The sequence below is a fragment of the Amphibalanus amphitrite genome, unplaced genomic scaffold, assembly GCF_019059575.1.
Source record: "Amphibalanus amphitrite isolate SeventyFive unplaced genomic scaffold, NRLGWU_Aamphi_draft 000659F_arrow, whole genome shotgun sequence".
Classification (NCBI taxonomy): domain Eukaryota; kingdom Metazoa; phylum Arthropoda; class Thecostraca; order Balanomorpha; family Balanidae; genus Amphibalanus; species Amphibalanus amphitrite.
In genome coordinates, this window is record NW_024882153.1 from 330,107 (window position 1) to 354,897 (window position 24,791).

General features: G+C 50.8%; 2 protein-coding genes across 3 annotated transcripts; both read left to right on the forward strand.

The window, feature by feature from the left end:
* The first annotated feature begins 6,473 nt into the window (after positions 1-6,473).
* LOC122364146 (chitinase-3-like protein 1) lies at positions 6,474-10,110 on the forward strand. The gene is made up of 2 exons (XM_043334267.1): positions 6,474-6,479; positions 7,963-10,110. Exons 1-2 carry the CDS (start codon positions 6,474-6,476, stop codon positions 9,850-9,852), a joined length of 1,896 nt encoding a protein of 631 aa, XP_043190202.1. The 3' UTR covers positions 9,853-10,110.
* A 3,263-nt stretch (positions 10,111-13,373) lies between these two features.
* On the forward strand, positions 13,374-24,310 carry LOC122364164. 2 transcript variants are annotated; one of them, XM_043334307.1, is made up of 6 exons: positions 13,374-13,467; positions 15,563-15,657; positions 16,062-16,288; positions 17,599-17,772; positions 18,237-18,358; positions 23,551-24,310. In XM_043334307.1, exons 2-6 carry the CDS (start codon positions 15,595-15,597, stop codon positions 23,697-23,699), a joined length of 735 nt encoding a protein of 244 aa, XP_043190242.1. In that variant the 5' UTR covers positions 13,374-13,467; positions 15,563-15,594; the 3' UTR covers positions 23,700-24,310. The 2 variants fall into 2 exon arrangements, with proteins under 2 accessions (XP_043190242.1, XP_043190241.1); XM_043334306.1 differs by having other exon boundaries at positions 13,410-13,480; positions 15,566-15,657.
* The last annotated feature ends 481 nt before the right edge of the window (positions 24,311-24,791 follow it).

Here is a 24,791-nt window from a genome sequence, read left to right on the forward strand (position 1 = left end):
CTAAATCACAGAGTTATTATCACAGGCTCTAAATCACAGAGTTAATGGGGGCACTGGTCCAATGAGACCAGTGCCCCCATTGGAAAGAGTGACCATCTTGTACTTACATGGGACTATCAGTACCAGCCTGATTTTACTACTCAAGCTGTGGCACAAGAAGACTCTTCCAGATATAACTTTGGCAAGGGGAGGTATCAGGACATGAGGATGAGTCTGCAAGATGTGAATTGGGACATTCTTGAAGACATGGATGTGGAAAGTATGTGGTCCAAGATAAAGGAGGTTATCCAAGAGAATATTGAGCAGCATGTGCCACTTTCATCAATGAAAAAAAATCACAAAACTGTCCCATGGTGGTCAAAACGGTTGACAAAAGAAGTCAAGTTGAAACACGAACGGTGGAAAGAATTCACAAGACTGAACACATCCAACAGTTATAATGCATACGCTGAGCAAAGAAACAAGGTTACACAGCTCATAAGGGCATCAAGGAAAAAGTATGAAAATGGCATAATCCTGCAAGGAAAGGAAGACCCAAAGAAAATACACAGATATATAAGATCACAACTGAAGGTTAAGCCTACAGTAGGAGATCTTGAAGCCGCAAGCGGGGACCTGACCAAGAGCAATGAGGAGGCAGCAGAAGTACTGAGTGCCTGCTTCAAATCGGTTTTTGTCCGAGAAGAGACTGGATGTTTGCCCCATTTTCCCAATGTTGTGGACGAGGAGGATACACTTAATGAATTTGACATATCCGAAACAGAAGTACTTAACGAGCTGAACTGTCTCAAAGAAGGTAAAGCGGGGGGCCCCGACGGATTTCCCGCAACCCTTTTGAGGAACACTGCAGAACAGCTTGTAAAGCCCATAACAAGACTGTTTAGGTGCTCTCTGACTCAAGGACAGTTGCCGAACCAGTGGAAAATGGCAGTCATCACTCCAATTTTCAAGAAAGGGAGCAAGAAAGTTGCTGGAAACTACCGTCCAATAAGTCTTACTTGTCAGCTGTGCAAAGTTCTGGAAAGAATTATTTTGAGACACATCAAAGACCACCTTAACAGGCACAGGCTGATCAGTGAGCACCAACATGGATTTGTAAAGGGTAGATCGTGCCAGACCAACCTACTTGAAGCATTTGAACTCTGGACTCAGTGGATGGATGAAGGCAAAGCTGTGGACATTGCATATCTTGACTACCAAAAGGCCTTTGATAGAGTTCCGCATGCAAGACTCATCCACAAGCTGAGTGCTTATGGAATAAGAGGACAACTGCTCGCTTGGTTAACCGACTTCCTCAGGAACAGAAAACAGCAGGTCACAGTGGGGAGAAGCCAGTCACAGTGTGTAGATGTGGCCAGTGGAGTACCGCAAGGTTCGGTATTGGGACCGACCTTGTTCTTGATCTACATCAATGAGCTTCCAACCCTGGTGCAGAGTGGCTGTAAACTGTTCGCAGATGACACAAAACTGTTCAAAGACATAGTAACCCAACAGGACTGTGCAACACTGCAAGCAGACCTTGACAGGCTATCTGAATGGTCAGATCAGTGGCTGCTTAAGTTCAACGTTGAAAAGTGCAAGATCATGCATTGTGGATATATGAACCCTGCAGAGGACTATGTCATGAAAGGTAATGATGAAGCCAGGACGATCTGCACTACAACTCACGAACGTGATCTGGGCGTGATTGTAGCCAACAACCTGAAAGCAACATGCCACTGCCAAGCTGCGGCACTGAAAGGAATGACTGCACTAAGGCTTTTAAAAATGGCTTTCAGAAATATTGATGTCAACAACTTCAGGTCCTTGTACACCACTTATGTTCGCCCGCATCTAGATTATTGCCTGTCTGCGGTTGGTCCTCACATGGTTCAAGATATACAAAAGCTTGAAAAAGTTCAGAGACGAGCTACCAAGCTTGTACGAGAAATTAGAGCCTATCCCTATGAAGAACGGCTGACGAGGCTTGATCTGATGAGCATGCGAGATCGACTCAAGCGTGGTGACTTAATTGAGACTTACAAGATTGTAACAGGAAAAGTTGATATAGATGCAGGACGATTCTTTGAATTTCAAGACAACGAAAGAACCAGGGGTCATCGATTTAAGTTGAAGAAAAGACGGTCAACGCACCACTTCAGAAACATGTCATTTGCTAACAGAGTAGTCACCCCTTGGAATGAGCTGCCAGACTATGTTGTGTCAGCACCAAGTACTAGTGCCTTCAAGAAGAGGCTTGACCGACATTGGGCTACCCTAGTCGACCACTAAAGCTCATCCTCTGATTAGTGCATTCCACGATATGAGCACCAAATAGACAGTGTCTACTCCTAGCTCATAACCTGAACCTGAACCTGAACCTGAGTTAGAATACAAGGTCTAACAGTGATTGGCAAATATGGCGGATTGAAAGAAATGCCAAAAATGTAAGCAGCACCATGGTTTTAAAATGTCATTATTTCTATTATTTTGAATTTGGTTTTTCCAATTGTGGTTAAATTATTATTTTAAATTTAAATATCTTTATTTATTGTGATCAAATTAAATCTTTTAATATCAATCCATTTATGGAATGGCCAGCCGATTGTGACGCCCGGAACCTGCAGAAGCCATTTTTATCGCCATTTTCGAGTGAATTAGCAGAATTTGATCAAATTACGTTGATTCCTGGTGGAAAATGGAAGCTTTTTCTCTGAGATAAGTGGACGCACCGCAAGTACAGGCACGTTACACCATTTTTTACCCTTAGTAGCGAGAGCTGCATTTATGCTCATATATGGTCATAAAAAGTATATTTATTGACAGATCCATTTTTGGTTCTTTGCCTCGTTTCCCCAACTGATATGCCGATGCCCCATTTGGGGGCAGAAATAGGGCTCCACTGCCCAGAGGTCAATTGCCCCAAGCACCCTCATTGAGCCGACACATTTTTCAGAATGGACGTGTGCATGAGATGAGCCCAAATCCAATGGGTGACAAGGTTTACAATTGGCACAAATAAGCTTCAACTTTCGGCACAAATTTTGCTAAAATTTCAGCACAAAACCACTTGCGCCTAATTTCGGCACATGAGTGACTGAGTCCCAGAGGCGTCTCGCGTACTGCAGCGCCCAAGCAGTGCCTTGACTGTAGTATGAATTTTTCCAGTCTGGGCCTATGATGGTAGTTCTATCGGCTTGCCAAGCATTCACCAGCAGTAATGCCACCATACAATTAATAATAATACTAAAAAAAAATAAAAGGAGTGTAATGTCAATTGTCAGCTAACACTTCCTACAGCGCGGCGCACGTGATTGATCGCGACCGCACCACAAAAAACACGATGCGCTGATTTTGAAATTTGCGCTTTGTTCGTCCTCCAACCAACACTTTTTGTGCACTCCAATCCAAGCGAAAAGGTAGCTTTGATCGAAAATAGGATCACGTCAGGTTAAAAACTTCCTTTTCCAATTAACTATCACGAAAATTATACCACAATTTTTATCATATTTCAAAAGCATTAGGACTTGATCTAGAACAAACAAGTTCTCTAAAGTAAGGTCCGTGATTTTAGAGCCGCAACTTTTTGGGAAGCTAATAATATTTTGCACATATACATAATCATATGTAGGTATAGGTAGGTATAGGTACCTAATACCTATCAAGACTTGTCTTAGTTATGAATCTATGATTTTCTATGTAGGTATAGGTACCTAATACCTATCAAGACTTGTCTTAGTTATGAATCTATGATTTTCTATACATATGTAGGTATAGGTAGGTATAGGTACCATACCTATCAAGACTTGTCTTAGTTATGAATCTATGATTTTCTATTTTTTGTAATACAGTTAGCCTATAGCCGGCAGCATGTCTATGTAGACCGGCAGAATGGCAAGACTGGATCCCTGGGGCCTGGGCACTAGCCATGGCTAGATATGTGCAGGTGCACGGTGACTAGATATGTGCACATAAGGGCCTCAGTAGTTCATGCAGCCCGGCTGCGGGTGACCACTCAAAAAGAACATGCCTCTGACTTTCTCGCTTTCTGAAAGTTTTGATCTGCCCAAGAGTTTCTACGCAAAAAAACATTCATTCCACATTTCTCACTGAAATTCCTTCTCGATTGTTTATTCAGAGCCGGCTGGACGGAGGGAGCCGCATCTTTTTGACGGCCTGCAATTCAGCTTCGAGCGGTTTTGCAATAGTTCCAGCTCCGCAGCAGCATCCCTGTAATTTGCCCTAATCCACTAAGAAGAAGAATTGAAGCATCCCAGTTTTGATGAGCGAGAATACCTGTAACCTCAGCACCCCTATACTCTTGTATCAGTAGGTACCTACCTATAATCTCGGCATGTGCATCACGACGCACCGTGACACTTCTCACCGTGACACTTTTGACCCGGCAGTCGGCATAGTGACGCTTTTCACAGCCTTATATCTTGGTAACCGCTTGACTAATTAGGTACCTACATTATTGTCATATCTACCTGTATACATTCGCGGTTTTCTGCACCAGAGAGATTCAATACTCAAATTATGAGCTCAACCACTTTCGATGCATATTAGAGACCGCCGACCGGCGACTCGCGTGCTTAGTCAGGGGTGTCAAAGCTGCTCCGCTTCCGTCTTTTGAGAGGCAATTATATCTCAGCCGCTGATTGGCCTGCGGTCTTTTTTCTGATCCTCGCCCGTATTGGTGTTTTACCAGCCGCGAACGTATGCATGGGTGGGAGAGGGGAGGTCCGTTGGACCCCCCCCCTTCTTGCCGTTCGGCCCCTGATCGAGCTATAGAGCTTTACGGAAAAACGATCGTGTTGCCCGTGACGAGAGGAAACCGATGATACCCAATTTTAAGGTCCTAGGTCATCAGTTGACCTTCCAGGTCAGGTCAATGACCCAAAAGCCGGGAAAATCGGACCTGTCAGAACTCCGTAATGTGAGGTTGTTATTTTTTTCGGGAGGCTGATCCCGAATTCCATGTTAGTTTTGATCGCAGATGATGTCTTCATGCATTTAGGCCAGGTCGGGTACCCGACCTGACCTGACGTCAGGTCAGGTTCAGTCATCAAGTAGGGACCTGCCGAGCATCCTACATAGTAGGTGTCAACCACCACTAAAAGCTTCGTAACATGTTACGCAGGCACCAAAACTACTCAGGTTCAAATTGGTTCAAAAGTTCGAAATCAGCTGCAAAAACTAGCATAGGAACATGTAAAACTCGAAAAAGTGAACCGAGGTCATCAAAGGTCAATGACTGACCCGACCCCCAGGTGACCTTGACTGACATCAACCATACATCATACCTATCACATGTTTGACGTTTGAAACCACAAAAAGACTGCAAACGCCGGGCTAATGCGAGCCGATATGCACCGAACCGCGATTCTGGCCAAACATAGTCTCGAGAAATAGGTCACGTCACAGGTCATAGGTCCGGGTCAGGTTCATGACATTTCCAGGATAGGTGTAAAATTAATCAATTCGAGGGCACTGGAAGTTTCGTCGCGATCGGCCGCTTTTATGCGAGTTTTTTTTTTCGCGAAAAATCTAGGGGGGTTTCGTTTGACCTCCCCCTTCCTATACGGGCGAGGGATACCTATTTGCCCCCCCCCCCCAGCATGAAAGTAGTTTTCGCGCCACTGGAACTGGGAGGCACCGTGCCCCCCATCCCAAATTACCTTCCGCCGCCTCTGCGTGCAAAAGTCAGTTGGGAGTGGGACACAGTTTGCACCTATAGGTACGCACGCGCAGGTGGCCACTTCCACATTTCGAGAACGGCTGGGCTGACAGCGCTAAAATTTGGTGTACCGCTTGAAACCGGTTAATATGGTGTCCCCCACAAGCCAGGCATCCTTCTCACTTGTGCACGTACATTGCTGACCCTCGCGCTCGCCAGTTTATCGCCCCAAAAGGCGTCTTTACTCTTTATACCTCCTGGTGTTAAAAGTCGGCACGTGATTTGATTCCCATGGCTCGCATATGAACTGATCAGAAGATCCACCACATACCAATCCTCTTCTTCTGCCTGTATGTACAAATACATATACATGCCTAACCTATGCATAAATATGCACTTATGGCGTTAAAAAACGTGGCCAGGTAAGTCCTACAATGGCATATTGCACAATACTCGACAGACGTGAGATAGCAAATCAGAAACGTCATCGGTCATTCCCACTTCCCTCCGCTCCGAGCCAATTATAGTCTCCGAGCCGTCCGTCCAGTTGGCGTATAACAGAACACGTGCGAGGCAGGGTCTGTCCTCGCCGCAGCCCCGGTGCGTCATCGCGCGGAGATGGCGTCAGCGGCGGGACTTTTCGGGGGCGCCGGTTTTACCGTCCGTCACCGGCCCGCCGCCGGCGGCGTATCGAGCCGGTCTGCAGAGGTGGGCAGCGCGGCCCATCCGGGCGGATTACGGCTGCTGGGTGCCGCGCGGCGCTGGCGTCGCCGCATCCTCGGCCTCGCCGGCTGGCCACTCGCTCAGTGACACCATGCAGGTAAGGGTGTGCAGGTGTGTGACCAGCGGTCCCACGTTGGTCGGCTGGCGCCTCATCCTCCACATATAATTTTTGTTCTAAGGAAAACAACCTTTTGCGGCATCCTTTCGTAAGTTTAATTATCGTTCGGAGGGAGGCCGCAACAGATAAAAGACAAATTGTGTACCTACCTATATTGCTACATTTCCTTCATCCGGCTGATGCCACTGAGTTTACTTGGACCGATAGGTAGGTATAGGCATTGATATTCGCCACCTCGCGATGGCCACAGACCTCCCGCTGAATCGAATCGCTTCGGAGTCGAAGTGAATCAAAAAGGGGTTTTCGAATCGCTATTTCCTTTCGTAAGGAAGATATCCTGTTGTGCTCGTAGCAACATACACCTCGGGTGTCATACACCCGAGCTGAAATTTTTTTATTTAGTTTCGGAAGTCAAATGAAGCCGTTTGCCAATTGAAATTGGAATTACCGCGTTGTTTGTTGGCTTGCGTTCGGCTACGGGCTATGTCATACCTATGTCATTAGTCATATATGTGGACAAGATTCCTACGCTGACAAGTTTAACTTTTAAATTTTAAATCTGCGGTATGCTTACTCGCAAGTAGCAGCCCGGAAGTTCCCAATCGAGTTTTGAAGGTCAGAAATTGCACAATCTTACTTGTCTTGTCATTGTGTGTGGATTTTACTACCTACGTCGGTACTTTGGACGTTTGCTGAAACCGGCTGAAACTCACCTAAACACAAAACAAGTAACTAAAATTGGTACCTATAGCACGTATATCTCTACGACATGTGGCTTAGTCTCTTCAAGAACGGTTTTCCATTTGAGTTAGGTACCTACCTACTATACGTATATGAGTTTGCAGCTCGTATCGGTCGTCGCTGAAATGCCAAATGGGATGGTGTTCAGGTAAAGCTGATCGATTTCAACCAGACGAGATTGTGACATCGTACCTGTGATCTGAAAGGATATATACGATAGCTCTAACTTCTAAGTGGAAGGTGGTTTCTGGTATCGAAGGAGCGAGTTTCGACTTTGCAAAGCCGTGGACGCACTTCTGAAGGTGACCAAAAGGTCGACCAAGATATTCCACCAGTAGTTTCCCGATCCCGGTCGCGGCGGTCGGGGGTCAATATGGCTGGCTTTGCGTTAGCATTCGGTAGGTAATTAGTTTTTATTCATAATAGTTAGGTAGGTACTTACTTCAGTTATCACCTTCAGCACTCTAGGCCGTTGCTCACCGCCCACAACCTATTACCGACCACACGGCCCACTCTGGCGTTCTCTCAGTTCACCGGCACGTCGTCAACGGACTCATTTGGTCCTAGTCTAGCGGGTAGGTCAGGTCCGCGTCGGGTCGGGTCCACGCCAGGGTCCTGTGTTGCGGCCTCCGCCTGTGGAAAACGACGGCTCAGGCGATGATGTCCCAGTCCAGCTCCCGGCCTGGCTACGGGATGGACCCGACCCCGTTCAGTCCAGTAGGAACCACTCTTACACCTCACCTCGCGGCCCACTCGGCAGGTACAGGGACTGCTGCTGCTGCTACTGAGCTGTCTGGCGCTGTCTGGCGGCCAGCAGCCGCCGGCACCCAGGCGGCTCGTGTGCTACTACACCAACTGGGCGCGCTACCGGAAACCGCTGGCCGCCTTCACCCCGGAGAACATCAGCCCGCACCTCTGCACCCACCTGCACTACGCCTTCGCCAACACCAACAGCCGGCTGCGCGTCGGGCCCAGCGACCCCTTCTCCGACTTCACCAAGGGCGGCTACAAGCAGATGGTCGCGCTGAAAAAGGTGAACCCGGCGCTCAGGGTGCTCATTATGCTCGGCGGCAGCAACTCGCCGCAGCAGATGGCCTTCGAGGAGATCGCCGCTGACGACTCGAAAATGAAGCGCTTCGTGGCAGAGGCGATCAAATACGTCAGAATGCACAACTTCGATGGCATTGACCTAGATTGGAAAGTTCCACGCCAAAAGGAAGGACACGCGCGGCTTTTAGAGCTGTTCGCTAGCGAGGTTAAAAAGGAATCGGAGACGTCGGGGAAAGAGAGGCTCATCATAAGTACCACCATTCCCGGCAATGTCACAATGCTCATGGAAGACTTCGACGTCCCCAGGATCGCCAAGGCAGTTGACTACGTGAACGCTCTAGTGTACCAGTTCCGCTCGTGCGACGGAAACCGGACCAGCCACCACTCGCCACTGTTCACCACCGACCCCGAGAGCACAGACTTTGTCGACTTTATCGTGCAGATGTACCTCAGCTCGGGCGCCGACCCTGCCAAGTTCAACCTGGCGGTGCCGGCGTTCGGCAAGACGTACACCCTGAGCGATCCGGCGGTGAGCGGGTTCGGGGCGCCGACCGCCGACCTAGGCTTCCCCGGGAAGCTGACCGGCGGCGCCGGCGCTCTGTCCTTCACCGAGATCTGCGAGCACGTCAGCATGGACGGGTGGACGGCGCACCGACCGCTGCCCGACGCCGCCGGCCCCTACGCCGTCGGCGGCGACCAGTGGGTCGCCTACGACGACCAGTTCATGATGCGCAGAAAGGGAGCCTACATCCGAGAGAAGGGTCTGGGCGGCGCCGCCGTCTGGAGCCTCAGCCAGGACGACTTCCGCGGCTTCTGCACGGGCCGCCAGTACCCGCTCATTGAGGCGCTCAAGCTGGGCATGTACGAGGACACTCCGGTGACGACTACAACACCCAGCCCGCCGACCACGCCCGAGTACGACAACAGCGCCGTCTTCACCTGTCCGTCCGACGGCCGTTTCCCCAAGCCGGACAACTGCCGCGAGTTCTACATCTGCTCCGACCGCGTGGCCGACGTCAAGAGCTGCGAGGACGGCACCGTCTTCGACGCCGAGCGGGGCTTCTGCAGGGAGGACGCGCCGTGCATGGACACCGAGCCGCCGCGAGTGACCCAGTTCAGGCCGACGCCGCCGCCAGTCACCGAAGCGCGTCTCACCGTCCCGCCCCCGCTGCTCAGGGCCGGCGGAGACACCGACACCGTCGTGATTCCGGCCGCCGAGCCGCCGACAATACGCCCGATCGACATGAAAGTCGACATGGACATGGACGTGAAGACGGACGGGGAACTGCAGCAGGTTCTGCAGCTCGTTCAGGAGCTGGGCGGCATCGACAGCTTGCGCACGCTGCTGAGCGCGCTGCGGCAGCCCTCGGCACAGGTGGAGGCCGGAGCACCCTCCGCGCAGGTGGGGGCCGTGGCGCCCTCCACCCCAGTGGATACCGGCGCGCCCTCCCGACTGACGGAGTTCCCCGCGCCGCAGCCCGCCGTCGCCCAGGTGGTCACCACGGACGGCGGCAGGACCAGGATCAGGGTACACGTCACCGTGGAGCTGGAGCCGTTCTGAGAGCCTGGGGCCTGCGACACCGCGACCCGGAGGTCTGTGCTGACTCGGAGACGGCCGAGCCGCCCAGCAGAGGTCAGAAGCCGGCGCGAACGGTGAGGTGAGGCGTGGGACGAAACATGTGCCGTCCGAGCGAGATAAATGTGCCCATTTCTATCAAATCTAAGCCATGTGCAAGAAGTGAGATGTGTTGTTATGATCGCTCAACTGTTGTGAGAATGAAGGCCGGTCCTAATACATGCGTGAAATTTATGCAGTCAATCAGAACCTCTGTTAACCCAGGGGTGCGTTTTCCCCACAGTTACCCTATGCCTTCTTACCGGTGACCGTCACTGTGTAGTTGTTAGGTACATATGTACAAGCATTGCAACTTGCTTGTTTGGTACCTTCTGCTACTACATACCTCAGAAAGTGCATTAATAGGTGTCCATTTGAAGGAAGCCACATGCATCTTAACCCTCGCCCGTATTGGTGTTTTTCCAGCCACCAACGTGTAAGGGGAGGGGGGTCCGTTGGACCCCCTTGCTGTTTCGCCCCTGATCAATCTAGAGCTTCGCAGAAAAAACGAGCGTGCTGCCCGTGACGAGAGAAAGCCGATGATACCTAATTTTAAGGTCCTAGGTCATTGGTTGACCTTCCAGGTCAGGTCAATGACCCAAAAGTCGGGAAAATCGGGACCTGTTAGAATGTCGTAAAGTGTGGCAGCTGCTGTGTTTTTTTTTTTCGGGGTGCTGATCACTAATATCATGTTAGTTTTGATCACAGATGATGTCTTCATGCATTTAGGCCAGGTTAGGTCAGGTCCAGGCACGTAACCAGGATTTCGCCCAGGAGGGGGCCACCTGCTTCCGAAGGGGCCCTTAGGTCACCCGGGGGCCCCCAGGCCGCCCAGGCGACCAGGGGCCCCCAGGCAACCAGGAGCCCTCAGGGGTCCCAGGCAACCAGGGGCCCCCATGCGACCAGGCCCCCGCTACCAGAGGCCCCCTTGGCGAGGGGCCCCAGGCGATCAGGGGCCCCATGCGACCAGAGGCTCCCATGCGACCAGGCCCCCCGCTACCAGGGCCCCCTAGGCGACTAGGGACCCCAGGCAATCAGGGGCCCCATGCGACCAGGCCCCGGCTACCAGGGGCCCCCTAGGCGACCAGGGGCCCAGGAAACCGGGGGCCCTCGGATGACTGCAGGGGCCCATCGGGTCATCAGGGGCCCCTCGGGTAACCAGGGGCACATAAATGAAACTTAGACATCATCTTTTCTTCCTAGTAAAAGACGTTTTATCCAGTGTTTGAAAAAATATACCGGGGCCTGAGGGGCCCCCTGAGCGCCTTCGGCGCTCAGCAGGGGGCCATGATCCCCGTGCCCCCCCCCCTTGGGTACGTCACTGGTCAGGTCAGGTCAGGTCAACCAGTAGGGGTCCTGCCGGGTATTCGTAGTAGGTGTCAACCGCCTATGACAGCTTCGTAACATGTTACGAAGTCACCAAAACTACTTCGTAAATGTTCATGTGGTTGCTAAATTCGAATTCAGCTCCAAAAACTAGCCTAGAAGCATGTAAAACTAGAAAAAGTGAACCGAGGTCATCAAAGGTCAATGACCTGATCTGAACTTCAGGTGGCCTTGACACCCACCCTAAAGCATGGGGAGCGATCGGCATGGCGGGGAAATTCACATAGCACAGACGTTCTGGCGACTGCACACTGTATAATGTTTAGTATAAAGCACCTCTTCTAATCGGTATGCGATGCCGCGTCAGGTGCCAGCCAGTCGACATAACCTTGGAAAGTTGCTAGCCTTGGTCGGTTGGAACTGGCATCTTGGCCTCTCATTTGAGATGATCAAACCGCAAACGATTCGAACAAGATAATGTCGCATCGCTGCTACATTGGAATGAAGCTCATGTTTGAGCTCCCTTCTGCAAATTACGCTTGTAGCGAATCCATTTCTTTTATCCTTATATACCAATCTATCTCGATAGCGGTAAAGATTCCCACTCTAGTCTCTAGAGACCGTGATTTTCGGAAGCAGCTTGCCGAGAAGGCTCTGTGAGCAAATTTTCAGCCAAATCGGGATGCCCCGGTCATGGGTGGAAACAACTTTAGAGGGTTCTATCTCGAGAACAGTAAAGAATCCCACCCTAAATACAATGATTTTCGGAATCAGCGTGCTGAGAACCCGGTCATGGGTGGGAAAAAGTTTAGAGGGTTCTATCTCGAGAACGGTTAAGTTTCTCACCCTAGAAACCATTATTTTCTGAATCAGCGTGCTGAGAAGGCTCTTAGAGTAAATTTTCAGCTAAATCGGGATGGATAATATAATAATAATAAAAGAATAACCAGTAACCTCATAATATAAATCAGAAATAGGAGCCAAAAAGTTATATTTAAAATTATCGAACGCTCCTGGAGCTTCGTCAGCGATAATTACAAAAAAATAATTGCAGGTTTTTCTGTAATTATCGCTGACGAAGCTCCAGGAGCGAAATATTCGATAACTTTAAATATAACTTTTTGGCTCCTATTTCTGATTTATATTATGAGGTTACTGGTTATTCTTATATTATTATTATTCATCATGAGCCTCAAGCAGAGTTTCAGCTTTTTAAATCGGGATGGCCCGTTTCTCGCTGCTGAACTCGCTGATAGTTTGACAGACGTGAAATAATTACTCCACTGAACTAATTACTCGAATTTGAATCCGAATACGAATATGAATACGACGCTAACTTTACGGACATGACGTGAATGGGATTATTCCCTTCAGTTTTGGGAATTGGGTTATCATAATGCTCCTAGGATTTTTTCATTTTTTCACTTCAAATGCATGACAAAAACACCGTTATACCGAAAATTCTTCCCGAGAAGCACCTCACCTGAATATGACGGCTTCGATGTTGATGTGCAGCACTGGTGCATTGAAACCTACATTTCGACTTGGAACGTGAGGCGCAGTCCTGTATCATGTCACCCGCATAAAATACTTCTATTGTATACTCTGAACTTGCTCTGAACCCCAGATCCCAGTGATTGATAGGTATATGATGATAAATTGCCGTAACGTAATGCATGCACCTTGTGACGCGGAAACGCACCGTTGTTTTCTCACTCGCGTGATATTTTGAAACAGCTGCGCAGATATCGTCAACAAGCCAGCAAGTAAAAAAATGACAGCACCTAGCCCCTAATGCATTATTATATATTTTATCAATCATCCTCAAGTAAAACTGAAATTATACAGGGCCCATTTACAAAAACGACCATATTGGTATCTAAAATAAAAGCAAAAAACTAAAATATCTTATTCAAAACGAGGGGTTTCTTCTTATTGAATGACGATAGCAGAATATTTACATCAGAGGTGCATTATGAGTCTATGTGGTTGCTAAGCAACCAACTCATTCACGTAAGAAAATTAGGGTATGGTCACGTCACGTGGTGTATCAAAATCAAAACAATTCATATCATTGGATGGGAACCGACGGGTGAATGATGATTGGTAGATTGAGATTCGATGTTATTTAATGCCATCGAGCGCGTGGTTTAGCGCGTGTTGCAGCGCATGGCATTGTTTGCAAGTTTACGACTTACGAGTTGGACAAGTGGTGGCCGTGGCGTTGTTTGCTTGGTTTGTAACTCTGGTAAATTTTATTTCCCGGTGAAATAAATTGTGAAAGCAGTTCACTGCCTTCTCACTGCCTACCTTTAATTCTTGGTGATAGTAGCCGTTTTCACGACGGCCATCTGGTACACATTTGGTGCAGTGCACATCTGGTGCAGATTAGGTGCAGATTTGGTCAAATTAGGTTCAGTGTCAGTATGTCTCGTAGTACTTATCAGCTAGGGCTGCATTAATTGCGCCTGCTTTGGCATATTATCAGAGAGTATTATCGATTAAATCACTGAAATAAATTAATAAAATAAAGATATTTGCTGTAAAAGTGTTTAGGTGCAGATTTGGTCAAATAAGGTGCACTCGCCGGATAGCCCGTCGTGAAAACGGCTAGTACCTAACCTACACGTTTTTAGAGTGGATACCCATATGCGGCGGAACGGGGAGGGCACCGGGGCAACGTGCCCCCCTTTGATTTTGGCATTTTAACATTATAGCATATGGGCGTTGCATGGAAAGAATAGGACCAAAAGTCGGCAGTGCCCCCCCCCCTTAATTGAAGGTGTTCCGCCGCTACTGTGGATACTGGATACCTATTATTGGACGATTGATTTCTCATTGCGTTCGGACTGCAAGACAGGTAGGGGTATCGGTAAGGACGCCCGCTCGTCCGACGGCTGGCTGTCTGGAATTTTCCTTGCCGTGCTAGGGGGGGGGGGAATAGCATGGGGGCGCTTGCATGTCCGGATGGGATGCCCCCTACTATTTATAGTCACTGTGGCCCCCTACTAACTCGGCTCCTGGGCCACGTAGCGAGAGCGACACGCGGTAAGCGGCCTGCGGCTGCAGCACTTGAAAGAGCGTAAAAAATAGAGAAATTATTTTGCCATTTTTAGGTCAGGTCAAAGATCAGGTCACCAATAGTTGTCTAAGGTTAAATTTTGCCCATTGTGACATTTTTGACAAATCGGCGCATATCTGAGCAGCTAATAAAGGTACAGCGCCGTGGAATAAGCGCAATCGTCAGTTCTTGTAAGCTCCTTCTGAGATAATTTCTCAGATTGGTCCTTGGGTCAACGGTTTAGCCTCAAGAGGGCAATAGCTTTGAAACAGCCCTTTTTTACGAAAAGCGTTTTTCTCTAATTGATCTTCTAACTCTGAAAGTCACGACATTTCACGGCATTGCTTCAGCCAGCATCGGGTTCATCTCGTCGAGACGTGTCGAATTAACTATAGTTTGACCTTGAATGGGCATTTTGAAAATTTGACCGAAGGTCAGAGTCATGTTGTGTCAGCCGATCCGTATCGTCGAGCTGAACTCATCTAAGATGTTTTCATCGCTCTAGCACGTCTCTATCAAAAGTTGTATAAAAAAAACTGTGGAAACTCTTCATGACCTCAACCTGAGATGACCTCAGGGACATTAAGTTAAAGAGGGGTCATTGGTGGCAATTTCCAGATTCAGTGTATCATGTTTACCTGTTATCCGATGTTTGAGTGTTTAGTTTGACTTTGGTCCAAAAGAGGCACATTTCAATTTTCTCCTATTGACTCATAGTCGAGAGGTCGCAAAATTTACTTGACCTTTGGTCGTAAATATCAAGATTCCGATATAATATATTATGTAACATAATGCCCGTAACATATATATATATATATATATATATATATATATATATATATATATATATATATATATATATATATATTCTCCTATCAATCGCTGAAAGTTTCAAAGCGATGGTTCAGTCGGTGCAGCTGTGACTGTGGAACTTTTTCTGAGGTAGGGTCCCTTGAAATGACATGGTGACCAGGGGCCGTATTCACGTCGATCATTTTCGTAAGAATTTCCTTAAGTTTGACCTTCTTCTTAAGTAAATTTTTTTAATCACGTGAACTCCGTCGATAAAAACTTAAGAAGTGTCGACGTGAATACCAAATTATACTTGCGAAAGAAAATCGACTTAAGAAGTCGACGTGAATACGGCCCCTGATCAGGTCTGAAGTCTTTACAACATGGGCGGAAAAGATGCATGATATGGTGTGCCAAGTCTGAAGGTATTAGCGTTCTTAAGTTCCTTTATTTACAAGTGCACCGTTTGATTGACAGCAGCAGCTGGAGCTCTAAGTCCATCTATTACGATGGCCTGTCTGGAATCATCATTTTACCAGGACCACCGATCACCGGCTCGCATCACACCGTTGGTAAGTTAAAAGCATTTAAATTTCCGTTACCTGCAGGTATCGTGGTTTCAATGCACTTGATGTCTTGTTGGGTTGGGGAATGTCTACCTTAGACGCGGATACCGATTATTTCCGCTGCCAATAATACCATTCGTTAAGTCATCTGAGGATTATTGGGTCAAACAGCTCGATCTTGTGTTGCCAGGCCGAGAGCTGCTTTGAAGGTGCTTTCGGATGAGTACACAGGACACCATAATTGTCGTTCGTTGTGGCAGGTCGGACCGGATCGTTGGATCACTGCGGCTGTTGCCTAGATCGGTTGTTGTGCTGTTGTCTGTTGGTTCTTGTGTGGCTGGCTGTTGGTTGTTGTCTGTCCATCCGCGGTGTATTTCTGATCTCCACTCACCTCGGCTCGCTGGCGGCAGCCGGGCGCACTGGACTGCGTGGACGAGGAGCTGCTGCGCACCTACGTGGCGTGTGTGGACGGCGACCGGTGCCAGCGGACGCAGCAGCTGCTAGCGGAGGACTGCGAGCTCGACTGGTTCGGAGTGCTGCTGCAGGGCCGCGGCCGGGTCATGTCCTTCCTGCAGTGCGAGCTGCCCGTCACACACCACGAGTACAGCCGCGCCGAGCGGGTGCCGCACATCTGCAGGTCAGCACCGCCCCGCGCGCGCCACCGGCCGCCCCATGCTGCCTCGGTGTCACTGCAATGGTGAATATGCTACTCTTCTTTCCACTGACAGCCACAGCATATCCGTTGTCTTTGGACCAGTGGGCGTTAGTTTGTAGCTGCGATTCTGAAAGTCAATAACGATCAACTGAAAGAGACGTCAGTAGAGCTCACGAGTGTCATTTCTGTTTGTCCAGTTTCTATGTCCAGGCCTCCTCTGTAACCGTTTCTGTGTAAAGTCATTGCATTGCTCATGTTCGTCTACACATGGCTGCATTTGCTTATCCCGCGCCCCAGTGGCGGTCTCAGCCAACTTCGCCCTAGTGGGAAGGGGGGGGGGGCATTATGTTACTACCCACCTCTAACTAAAAAACTAAGAGGGCTAGAAAGACGCGGTAAAAAGCATTCGATAGCTCTCAATGCGTACGTTTGAAAATATTTCTGTCATTTTTCATCTTAGAGCAATATTGGGGTCACAAAATGACCTCAGGGAGTAGATATTAGCCGTTTCCACGACGGCCATCTGGTACACATTTAGTGCACATTTGGTGCAGATTAGGTGCAGATTTGGTCAAATCAGGTTCAGTGTGTCTCTTAGTAGCTATCATCTAGGGTTGCACTAATTGCTTATATGCCTGCTTTGCCATATTATCAGAGAGCATCATCGATTAAAACACTGAAATAAATTCATAAAATAAAGATATTTGCTGTAAAAGAGATTAGGTGCAGATTTGGTCAAATTAGGTGCGCTCGCCGCCCGCCGGATAGCCCGTCGTGAAAACGGCTAATATACTTCGGCAGTTAAAAGCACTAAGCAGTGGCCATTTCTTGACTATGAGGAGTTTCAGTCACATTCAGGATTCAGAGCTCCTTCTCTTACATTCGGCGTCCTCGTGGTCTCTGCCGGTAACAGCGCGACCTCGCGCTGCTTTGTTTGCTGCCCGCCAGAGTCTCAGAATATGGTCCGCATTTGACCCTGGCATAAATTATACATGCAAAATACTGGTCTGCCGGTACGTACCTGCAGTCTTGAGTCTGTCCCTGCCATGGTAAACAGCACGGCATTTGGCGATAGGATCCTGCAGCTTGATGAGAACACGGCTCTGGGCACCCCTGCCTAGCGCGACCGTTCAAGGCCGATCACTGCCACCGACGTCTGAGCGCTGCAGCCGCCGGCCGGCCGGGGGATGTGTGACACCCGACACCCAGCCGGTCCGGCGCCGTGTGACATCTGACGGCCGGCCGGCCACGCGCCGCCCGCCACCCGACACCGGGTATGTCTCCGCCGACAGGCGGGTGCGGAAGCGGGCGCCGGCGCGCGACGAGGCCGACGGTGACGACGCGTCGCTGACGGCCGGCCTGCTGGCGCTGAGTCTGCTGGCGCCTCCGGCCGGGAGCGGCGGCGGCGGCGGCGCGGGCCACTCGCGCCACTCGTCCATGTCGGCCGGCTCCGACTCCACGTTCAGGTGCGGACCGCCGTATAAGGCACGATGATCGAGCGACACATTAAATAGCATACTTGCAAGATGATTCAAAATACTTTATTAGAATACTGAATATTCCCCACCTGTTGCAATCTTATGAATATGGCCCGATCGCATGAGCCGAGCTCCGTTTCCGGTCGGGTATCACGCTGCTGTTCCCGACTATAACCCCGCTGTCCCCGCCCCCCGGCTATATCCCCGATCTTAACCAGCTGTCCGCGGCTACAACCCCACTGTCCCCGGCTATATGATCCCCGATCCCCGGCTGCAACCCGCTCCGTCCGTGTCCAACTGTAACCTTACTGTCCCATGCTATAACCAGCTGTCCCCGGTTATAACCCCGCTGTCCCCGCCCATGACTCCGCTCCGCCCGTGTCCAACTGACAGTAACTCCGGTGTCCTATATGGCTATATGTAACCCCGATCTGTCCATTTCCTGCCAGCAGTCTGTGCAGCAGCTACGACAGCTCGCAGCTCGAGGAGAGCGAGTTCGGCCCGATGCGTCTGCTGCGCCTCTCCGGAGCGCTGGCCTTCGACGGACCCTGGGCCGACAGGGACACCGTGGAAGGTGAGTTATACGCCCGCTGACATCTGGGGGGGGGGGGGGGGCAGTGACGGATCCTGGGCCGACAGGGACCCCGTGGAAGGTGAGTTATACGCCAGCTGACATCTGGGGGGGGGGGCAGTGACGGACCCTGGGCCGACAGGGACACCGTGGAAGGTGAGTTATACGCTAGCTGACATCTGGGGGGGGGGGGGGGGGCAGTGACGGATCCTGGGCCGACAGGGACCCCGTGGAAGGTGAGAAATACGCCCGCTGACATCTGTGGGGAAGGGGGGAGGGGGCAGTGACGGACCCTGGGCCGACAGGGACACCGTGGAAGGTGAGTTATACGCCCGCTCACATCTGGGGGGGGGGGTGGGGTGGGGGGGGGCAGTGACGGACCCTGGAACGACAGGGACACCGTGGAAGGTGAGTTATACGCCCGCTGACATCTGGGGGGGGGGGGGGCAGTGACGGACCCTGGGACGACAGGGACACCGTGGAAGGTGAGTTATACGCCCGCTGATATCTGGGGGGGGGGGGGGCAGTGACGGATCCTGGGCCGACAGGGACCCCGTGGAAGGTGAGTTATACGCCAGCTGACATCTGGGGGGGGGGGGGGCAGTGACGGACCCTGGGCCGACAGGGACACCGTGGAAGGTGAGTTATACGCTAGCTGACATCTGGGGGGGGGGGGGCAGTGACGGATCCTGGGCCGACAGGGACACCGTGGAAGGTGAGTTATACGCCCGCTGACATCTGGGGGGGGGAGGGGGGGCAGTGACGGACCCTGGGACGACAGGGACACCGTGGAAGGTGAGTTATACGCCCGCTGACATCTGTGGGGGGGGGGGTGGGGGGGGGGGGGCAGTGACGGACCCTGGAACGACAGGGACACCGTGGAAGGTGAGTTATACGCCCGCTGACATCTGGGGGGGAGGGGGGGGCAGTGACGGACCCTGGGCCGACAGGGACCCCGTGGAAGGTGAGAAATACGCCCGCTGACATCTGTGGGGAAGGGGGGAGGGGGCAGTGACGGACCCTGGGCCGACAGGGACACCGTGGAAGGTGAGTTATACGCCCGCTGACATCTGTGGGGGGGGGGGTGGGGGGGGGTGGGGGCAGTGACGGACCCTGGAACGACAGGGACACCGTGGAAGGTGAGTTATACGCCCGCTGACATCTGGGGGGGAGGGGGGGGGGGGGCAGTGACGGACCCTGGGCCGACAGGGACCCCGTGGAAGGTGAGAAATACGCCCGCTGACATCTGTGGGGAAGGGGGGAGGGGGCAGTGACGGACCCTGGGCCGACAGGGACACCGTGGAAGGTGAGTTATACGCCCGCTGACATCTGTGGGGGGGGTGGGGTGGGGGGGGGGGCAGTGACGGACCCTGGAACGACAGGGACACCGTGGAAGGTGAGTTATACGCCCGCTGACATCTGGGGGGGAGGGGGGGGCAGTGACGGACCCTGGGCCGACAGGGACCCCGTGGAAGGTGAGAAATACGCCCGCTGACATCTGTGGGGAAGGGGGGAGGGGGCAGTGACGGACCCTGGGCCGACAGGGACACCGTGGAAGGTGAGTTATACGCCCGCTGACATCTGTGGGGGGGGGGGGGGGGTGGGGGGGGCAGTGACGGACCCTGGAACGACAGGGACACCGTGGAAGGTGAGTTATACGCCCGCTGACATCTGGGGGGGGAGGGGGGGGGGCAGTGACGGACCCTGGGACGACAGGGACACCGTGGAAGGTGAGTTATACGCCCGCTGACATCTAGGGGGGGGGGGGCAGTGACGGACCCTGGGCCGACAGGGACACCGTGGAAGGTGAGTACACCCGCTCACATCTGGGGGGGGGGGCAGTGACGGACCCTGGGACGACAGGGACACCGTGGAAGGTGAGTTATACGCCCGCTGACATCTGGGGGGCCAGTGACGGACCCTGGGCCGACAGGGACACCGCAGACGATGGGTATTGGGTACGCCCGCAGCGACCGCCAACCCGTGTGTGTGTGGGGGGGGGGGGGGCAGCCACGAACCCTGTCAGTCGGTTGTTTCCAAATGGTACAGGGAAAAACTGCGCGGATAGACATATGTAACGCATTTCTGACAAGTATTTTGTTCTGCTCTGTTGTTGGCACCGTTTTAGGAGACATGCCTAAATGTATAATCAAGTAACATATTAACCGCGCTCTCATAAATTTCAGAAATTGTAAGAAAAATGACTGATAATTCCGGGTTTATGAGGCCTGTTTCTTACTATTTTCGATATGAATTATGAGTGTGCGTTTATTTTACTTGGCGTTTTATTCGACGGTTGCACAGCCAAGATTACTTAGCTAATAGTCACAGCAGCCTATGGCTACGATGAAGCCATTTGATCTATCAATGGTTCGGCTTGAGTTTTTTTATTAGGGTGTAGCAATGCTGGTCTAATTCTTACAAGCAATAATGCCATTGATTCGATGCAGGCGTTTCGATGCGTTAGTACGGTGACCACTGGCCATGCTACAACAGGCGTAACGTTTACCTTCTATTACGTTGCTTTTTTGTACACTGAATAGCTCACAGTAATACATCCAGTTATAGGACGTTGCGGAAAATATACATACATATGCAGTTAGCTACATCAGACGTACTTTCCCGGTAAATTTATCTAAATATAGCGATGGCGAAACCATTTCATTGTCCTTTTTTAGTTTTTGCTGGCTGCTTTGTGGATACTGGATATATCATGATCGTCAACCAATCAGCTTGGTTTTAACGGCAGGAAGTGTTTGACATAAAAACCTTTGCCGTGGAGGTGGTTTGCGTGAAACCGTAGGCCGTAGGGTCTGGGCCATTTTTACGCCGGTCTTCTAATTCGCTTACATAGCCACAAAGTGACGTGGGCGGCAAGTGGTGTCCAAAAGCTCGTCAAACGTTTCGGAAGCAATCTGGACATTCCCCAACTTAAATCCTTTTAATTATTCCTGTCTGCCTATAGCAAATCCAGCTTAAGCCTCGCATGTGTGCGGCGTTTGCCAGCTTCTAACGTGTAGGGTGGGGGAGGCGGGGGGTCGGTTGGACCCCCCTTGCCGTTTGGCCCCTGATCGAGCTAGAGCTTCGCGGAAAAACGAGCGTGTTGCCCGTGACGAGAGGAAGCCGATGATACCCAATTTTAAGGTCCTAGGTCCTTGGTTGACCTTCCGGATCAGGTCAATGGCCCAAAAGTCGGAAAATCGGGACCTGTTAGGAAGTCGTAAAGTGTGACTGCTATGGGGTTTTTCGGGGTGCTGATCACGAATATCGTGCAAGTATTGGTCACAGATGATGTCTTTAAACATTTAGACCAGGTCGGGTGAGGTCAGGTCAGGTCAACCAATAGGGGTCGTGACGGGATTTCGTAGTGCTTGTCAACCGCCTCCGACAGCTTCGTAACATGTTACGAAGGCACCAAAGCTACTTCGTAAATGTTCAAATGGTTGCTAAATTCGAATTCAGCTCCAAAAACTAGCCTAGGAACATGTAAAACTCGAAAAAGTGAACCGAGGTCACCAAAGGTCAATGACCTGACCTGACCTTCAGGTGACCTTGACATCCACCCTAATGCATGGGAGCAACATCGAATCACATGTTTGAACGTTTGAAACCACGAAAAACTTGCAAACGCGCGGCTAATGCGAGCCGACATACGCCGAATCGCGATTCCGGTCAAACATAGCCTCGAGAAATAGGTCACAGGTCAAAGTTCATTTGGGTCAGGGTCATGAAATTTTGAGAGTAGGTGTAAAATTGATCAACTCGAGAGTACTGAAAGTTTCGTCACGATCAGCCGCTTTTTGCGCGGGTTATTCGCGAAAAACCATGAGGGGGTTCATCCGACCCCCCCCCCCCCGCCTACACAATACACATACGAGTGTTAAATCCTCAAAATAGTATAAAGGACCTTTCTTATACCGCGGTATAGTACGGTGGTCCAGTCGTAACCGCAGGTTGTTTGAAATAGACAGACACTATGCGTTAGAATTGTGTTTTTCTATTGATAGGTAACATTAAACGCACCGATGTTAGGTGAGAGGGTTTCATCGCCCCCTCTAACTTGGCTCCTTAGCTGGCATCGTAGCGACACACGCCAAGCGGCTCTCGATAGATTAAAATATTGTAGAAAGCACAAATGCCATTTTGTTTAGCGGTTAAAGGCGAGGTTCCAGAGCTTATCAAATGCTAAATTTCCCCGATTTTGATATTTTATGACATATTGGCTCATAACTCGTGAACTAGACCGGATTGCTCCGTAGGGACAGTCCACCCGTCTCTCAAACGGTCACCCCAGAGAGGAATTACTGAGGTGCCGTTGGGGACCCGACGTCATCCGCCGGTTGTCAGGTGGGATGACCGTTAGCCCGGACAGGGAGAGTGAGCCGGGGATGCGGATGGGTTTGTTGGACTGAGGATGGCGAGGACGGATACCGGCCGTGCCCTACATTGTATGTGTAGGCCGGGCTAGGGCTGATGATATATCTGACGAGCGCCGGCCGGGCCCCGCCGTAACTATACTTAGTAGTAGTAGTAGTAGTTTATTAAAGAGCCATCCACAAGACAAGTGGCTATTATGGCCTTCACGTCAATAAAATCGGATCATAACATGCAGGGTAAAATACACACTCACGATGTTACACAACCTAAAATATACATATAGCTCCGGATAAAAAAAAAAACACCACCTGCACGGCATCATGATAAAAAACGCGTTCATCACGTGTCTCGTCTCGAGAGTAGGTGGGCCTTCAGGGCTCGCCTGAACCGCGGACCTCGCTGGTTCCGCACCGATATGGGCAGATCGTTCATGAGGTGGGGCGAGCGGTATACAAACCGTCGCCGGCCCGCCTCCGAACGGATGGGTGGCACGTGCAGGAGATCGTCCTGTCTGGTGTGCCGGACATGGCCATGATGGTCCCGGTTGAGGCAGACCTGACGGGCAATGCATTCGGGCTGGCTAGAGGAGAGGACTTTGTCAAGGAGGCAGAGGGATTGGTATTGGAAGAGTTGAGACGAGTCGAGCCACCCCAGCCTGTCTCGCACAGCTGACACGCGGTCAAACTTTCGTTTTCCCGCGATCACCCGAGCCGCGAAGTTGAGCAGCTTCTGGATGGTTGCGAGGTTGCCAGCTATGTAGTAGGGTATGTAGGACTGATGATATGTCTGACGAGCGCCGACCGTGCCCCCTGCCGCAGACGGGGACTCCACGATGCCGCCGCCGCCGCCCGAGGCCAAGTGGCGCCGGCGGATGCGGCTCAGCCTGGCCTACACCAGTGCGCCGTTCCGGATCCACAAGATCTACTACGAGGAGAACACCAAGGCGCGGCGCTCGCTCAACTTCTAGCCGCCGCCGAGTGGCCGCCCTGACCGGGGCAGCCGCGGTGGGGACGGCCGCCGTGCCACCGGGACAGGTGGGGGCCGCCCGCCGCTGACGGGTGGGATTGCCTGAAGTCGGGCTGGCCACTGCTGCCGCGCCGGTCTGATAAGACACCCCCGCTGCAGCGTCCCGTAGCCACCTAGGGATTCCCACTTCAAATGCATCGTCATCTGTACATAGCTCACGTTCATCTTTCCATGTTACTATTCTTGTTTCGATTTTTGTATTACGTTTAATTAACTTATTTATTAACTTATTTATATATTTATCACACTGTATTTGTTGTGGATTGTTTTGTAGCAGTGTTTTGATTTCGTGTAGTTTTTCTATAGTATCTATCGCTGGTCATATCATTGGTGTGCAAGAGTACCTAGTACCTACCGGCCGGATGCTACAATCTACGTGCTCATAAACAGAACAGTTTACAGTGATCATACGTGTGCTTCATATTTCCGCAACATTTTTTTTTCTCTCATTTTATTACTTGCGCAATGCGCATTGTAACTTGTGTTGTTATTGTTATGTTCTTCTTGAAGCATTATTTATCAAAAGTGAGAGTGTTACTCGTTTCGACTTTCGAGTAGCCTGTGCGGTTGCCGACGCGTTTCATTATAAGGTCCTCGGCTGTCGTATGACTTTTATTCATAGAACCGTTCCAATTTGCATAAATTTGTTGGGTTTGAAATTGCTGGTTGTTTTCTATGGTGTGCAATTTCGGCGACTGCTGGTCATCCGTACCATTTGCCCGCTGTTTGTTTTATGAGTGCATCGCAATTCAGCTTCCATATTTAGTTGTTACTTTCCATTGTCCCGCAATTTGTTTGTTGTTGGTATATTGTGAAGTGTGAAATTGTCCCAAACTCCAAAGTGCTCTCTCAGTGACATATTTCGCATTGAAAAGCTATGGTTGCGTCTCATACAGTTCATGAGTTACTGAATATGGATATTGGATATGCTACACTTAGCTTTTTAATATCAAATAGAACATTTACGAATATTTATCTCACCTTTCCTCGAAGACGTTTGATGCCACTGGCGGCCTGGCCGCATTGACTTCGT

Coding starts and splice junctions, on each gene's coding strand:
- LOC122364164 (XM_043334307.1), top strand. CDS start 15,595: ATGGCCTGTCTGGAATCATCATTTTACCAGGACCACCGATCACCGGCT. Junction 16,289..17,598: donor CGGGTGCCGCACATCTGCAG/GTCAGCACCGCC, acceptor CTCCGCCGACAG/GCGGGTGCGGAAGCGGGCGC. Junction 17,773..18,236: donor GGCTCCGACTCCACGTTCAG/GTGCGGACCGCC, acceptor TCCTGCCAGCAG/TCTGTGCAGCAGCTACGACA.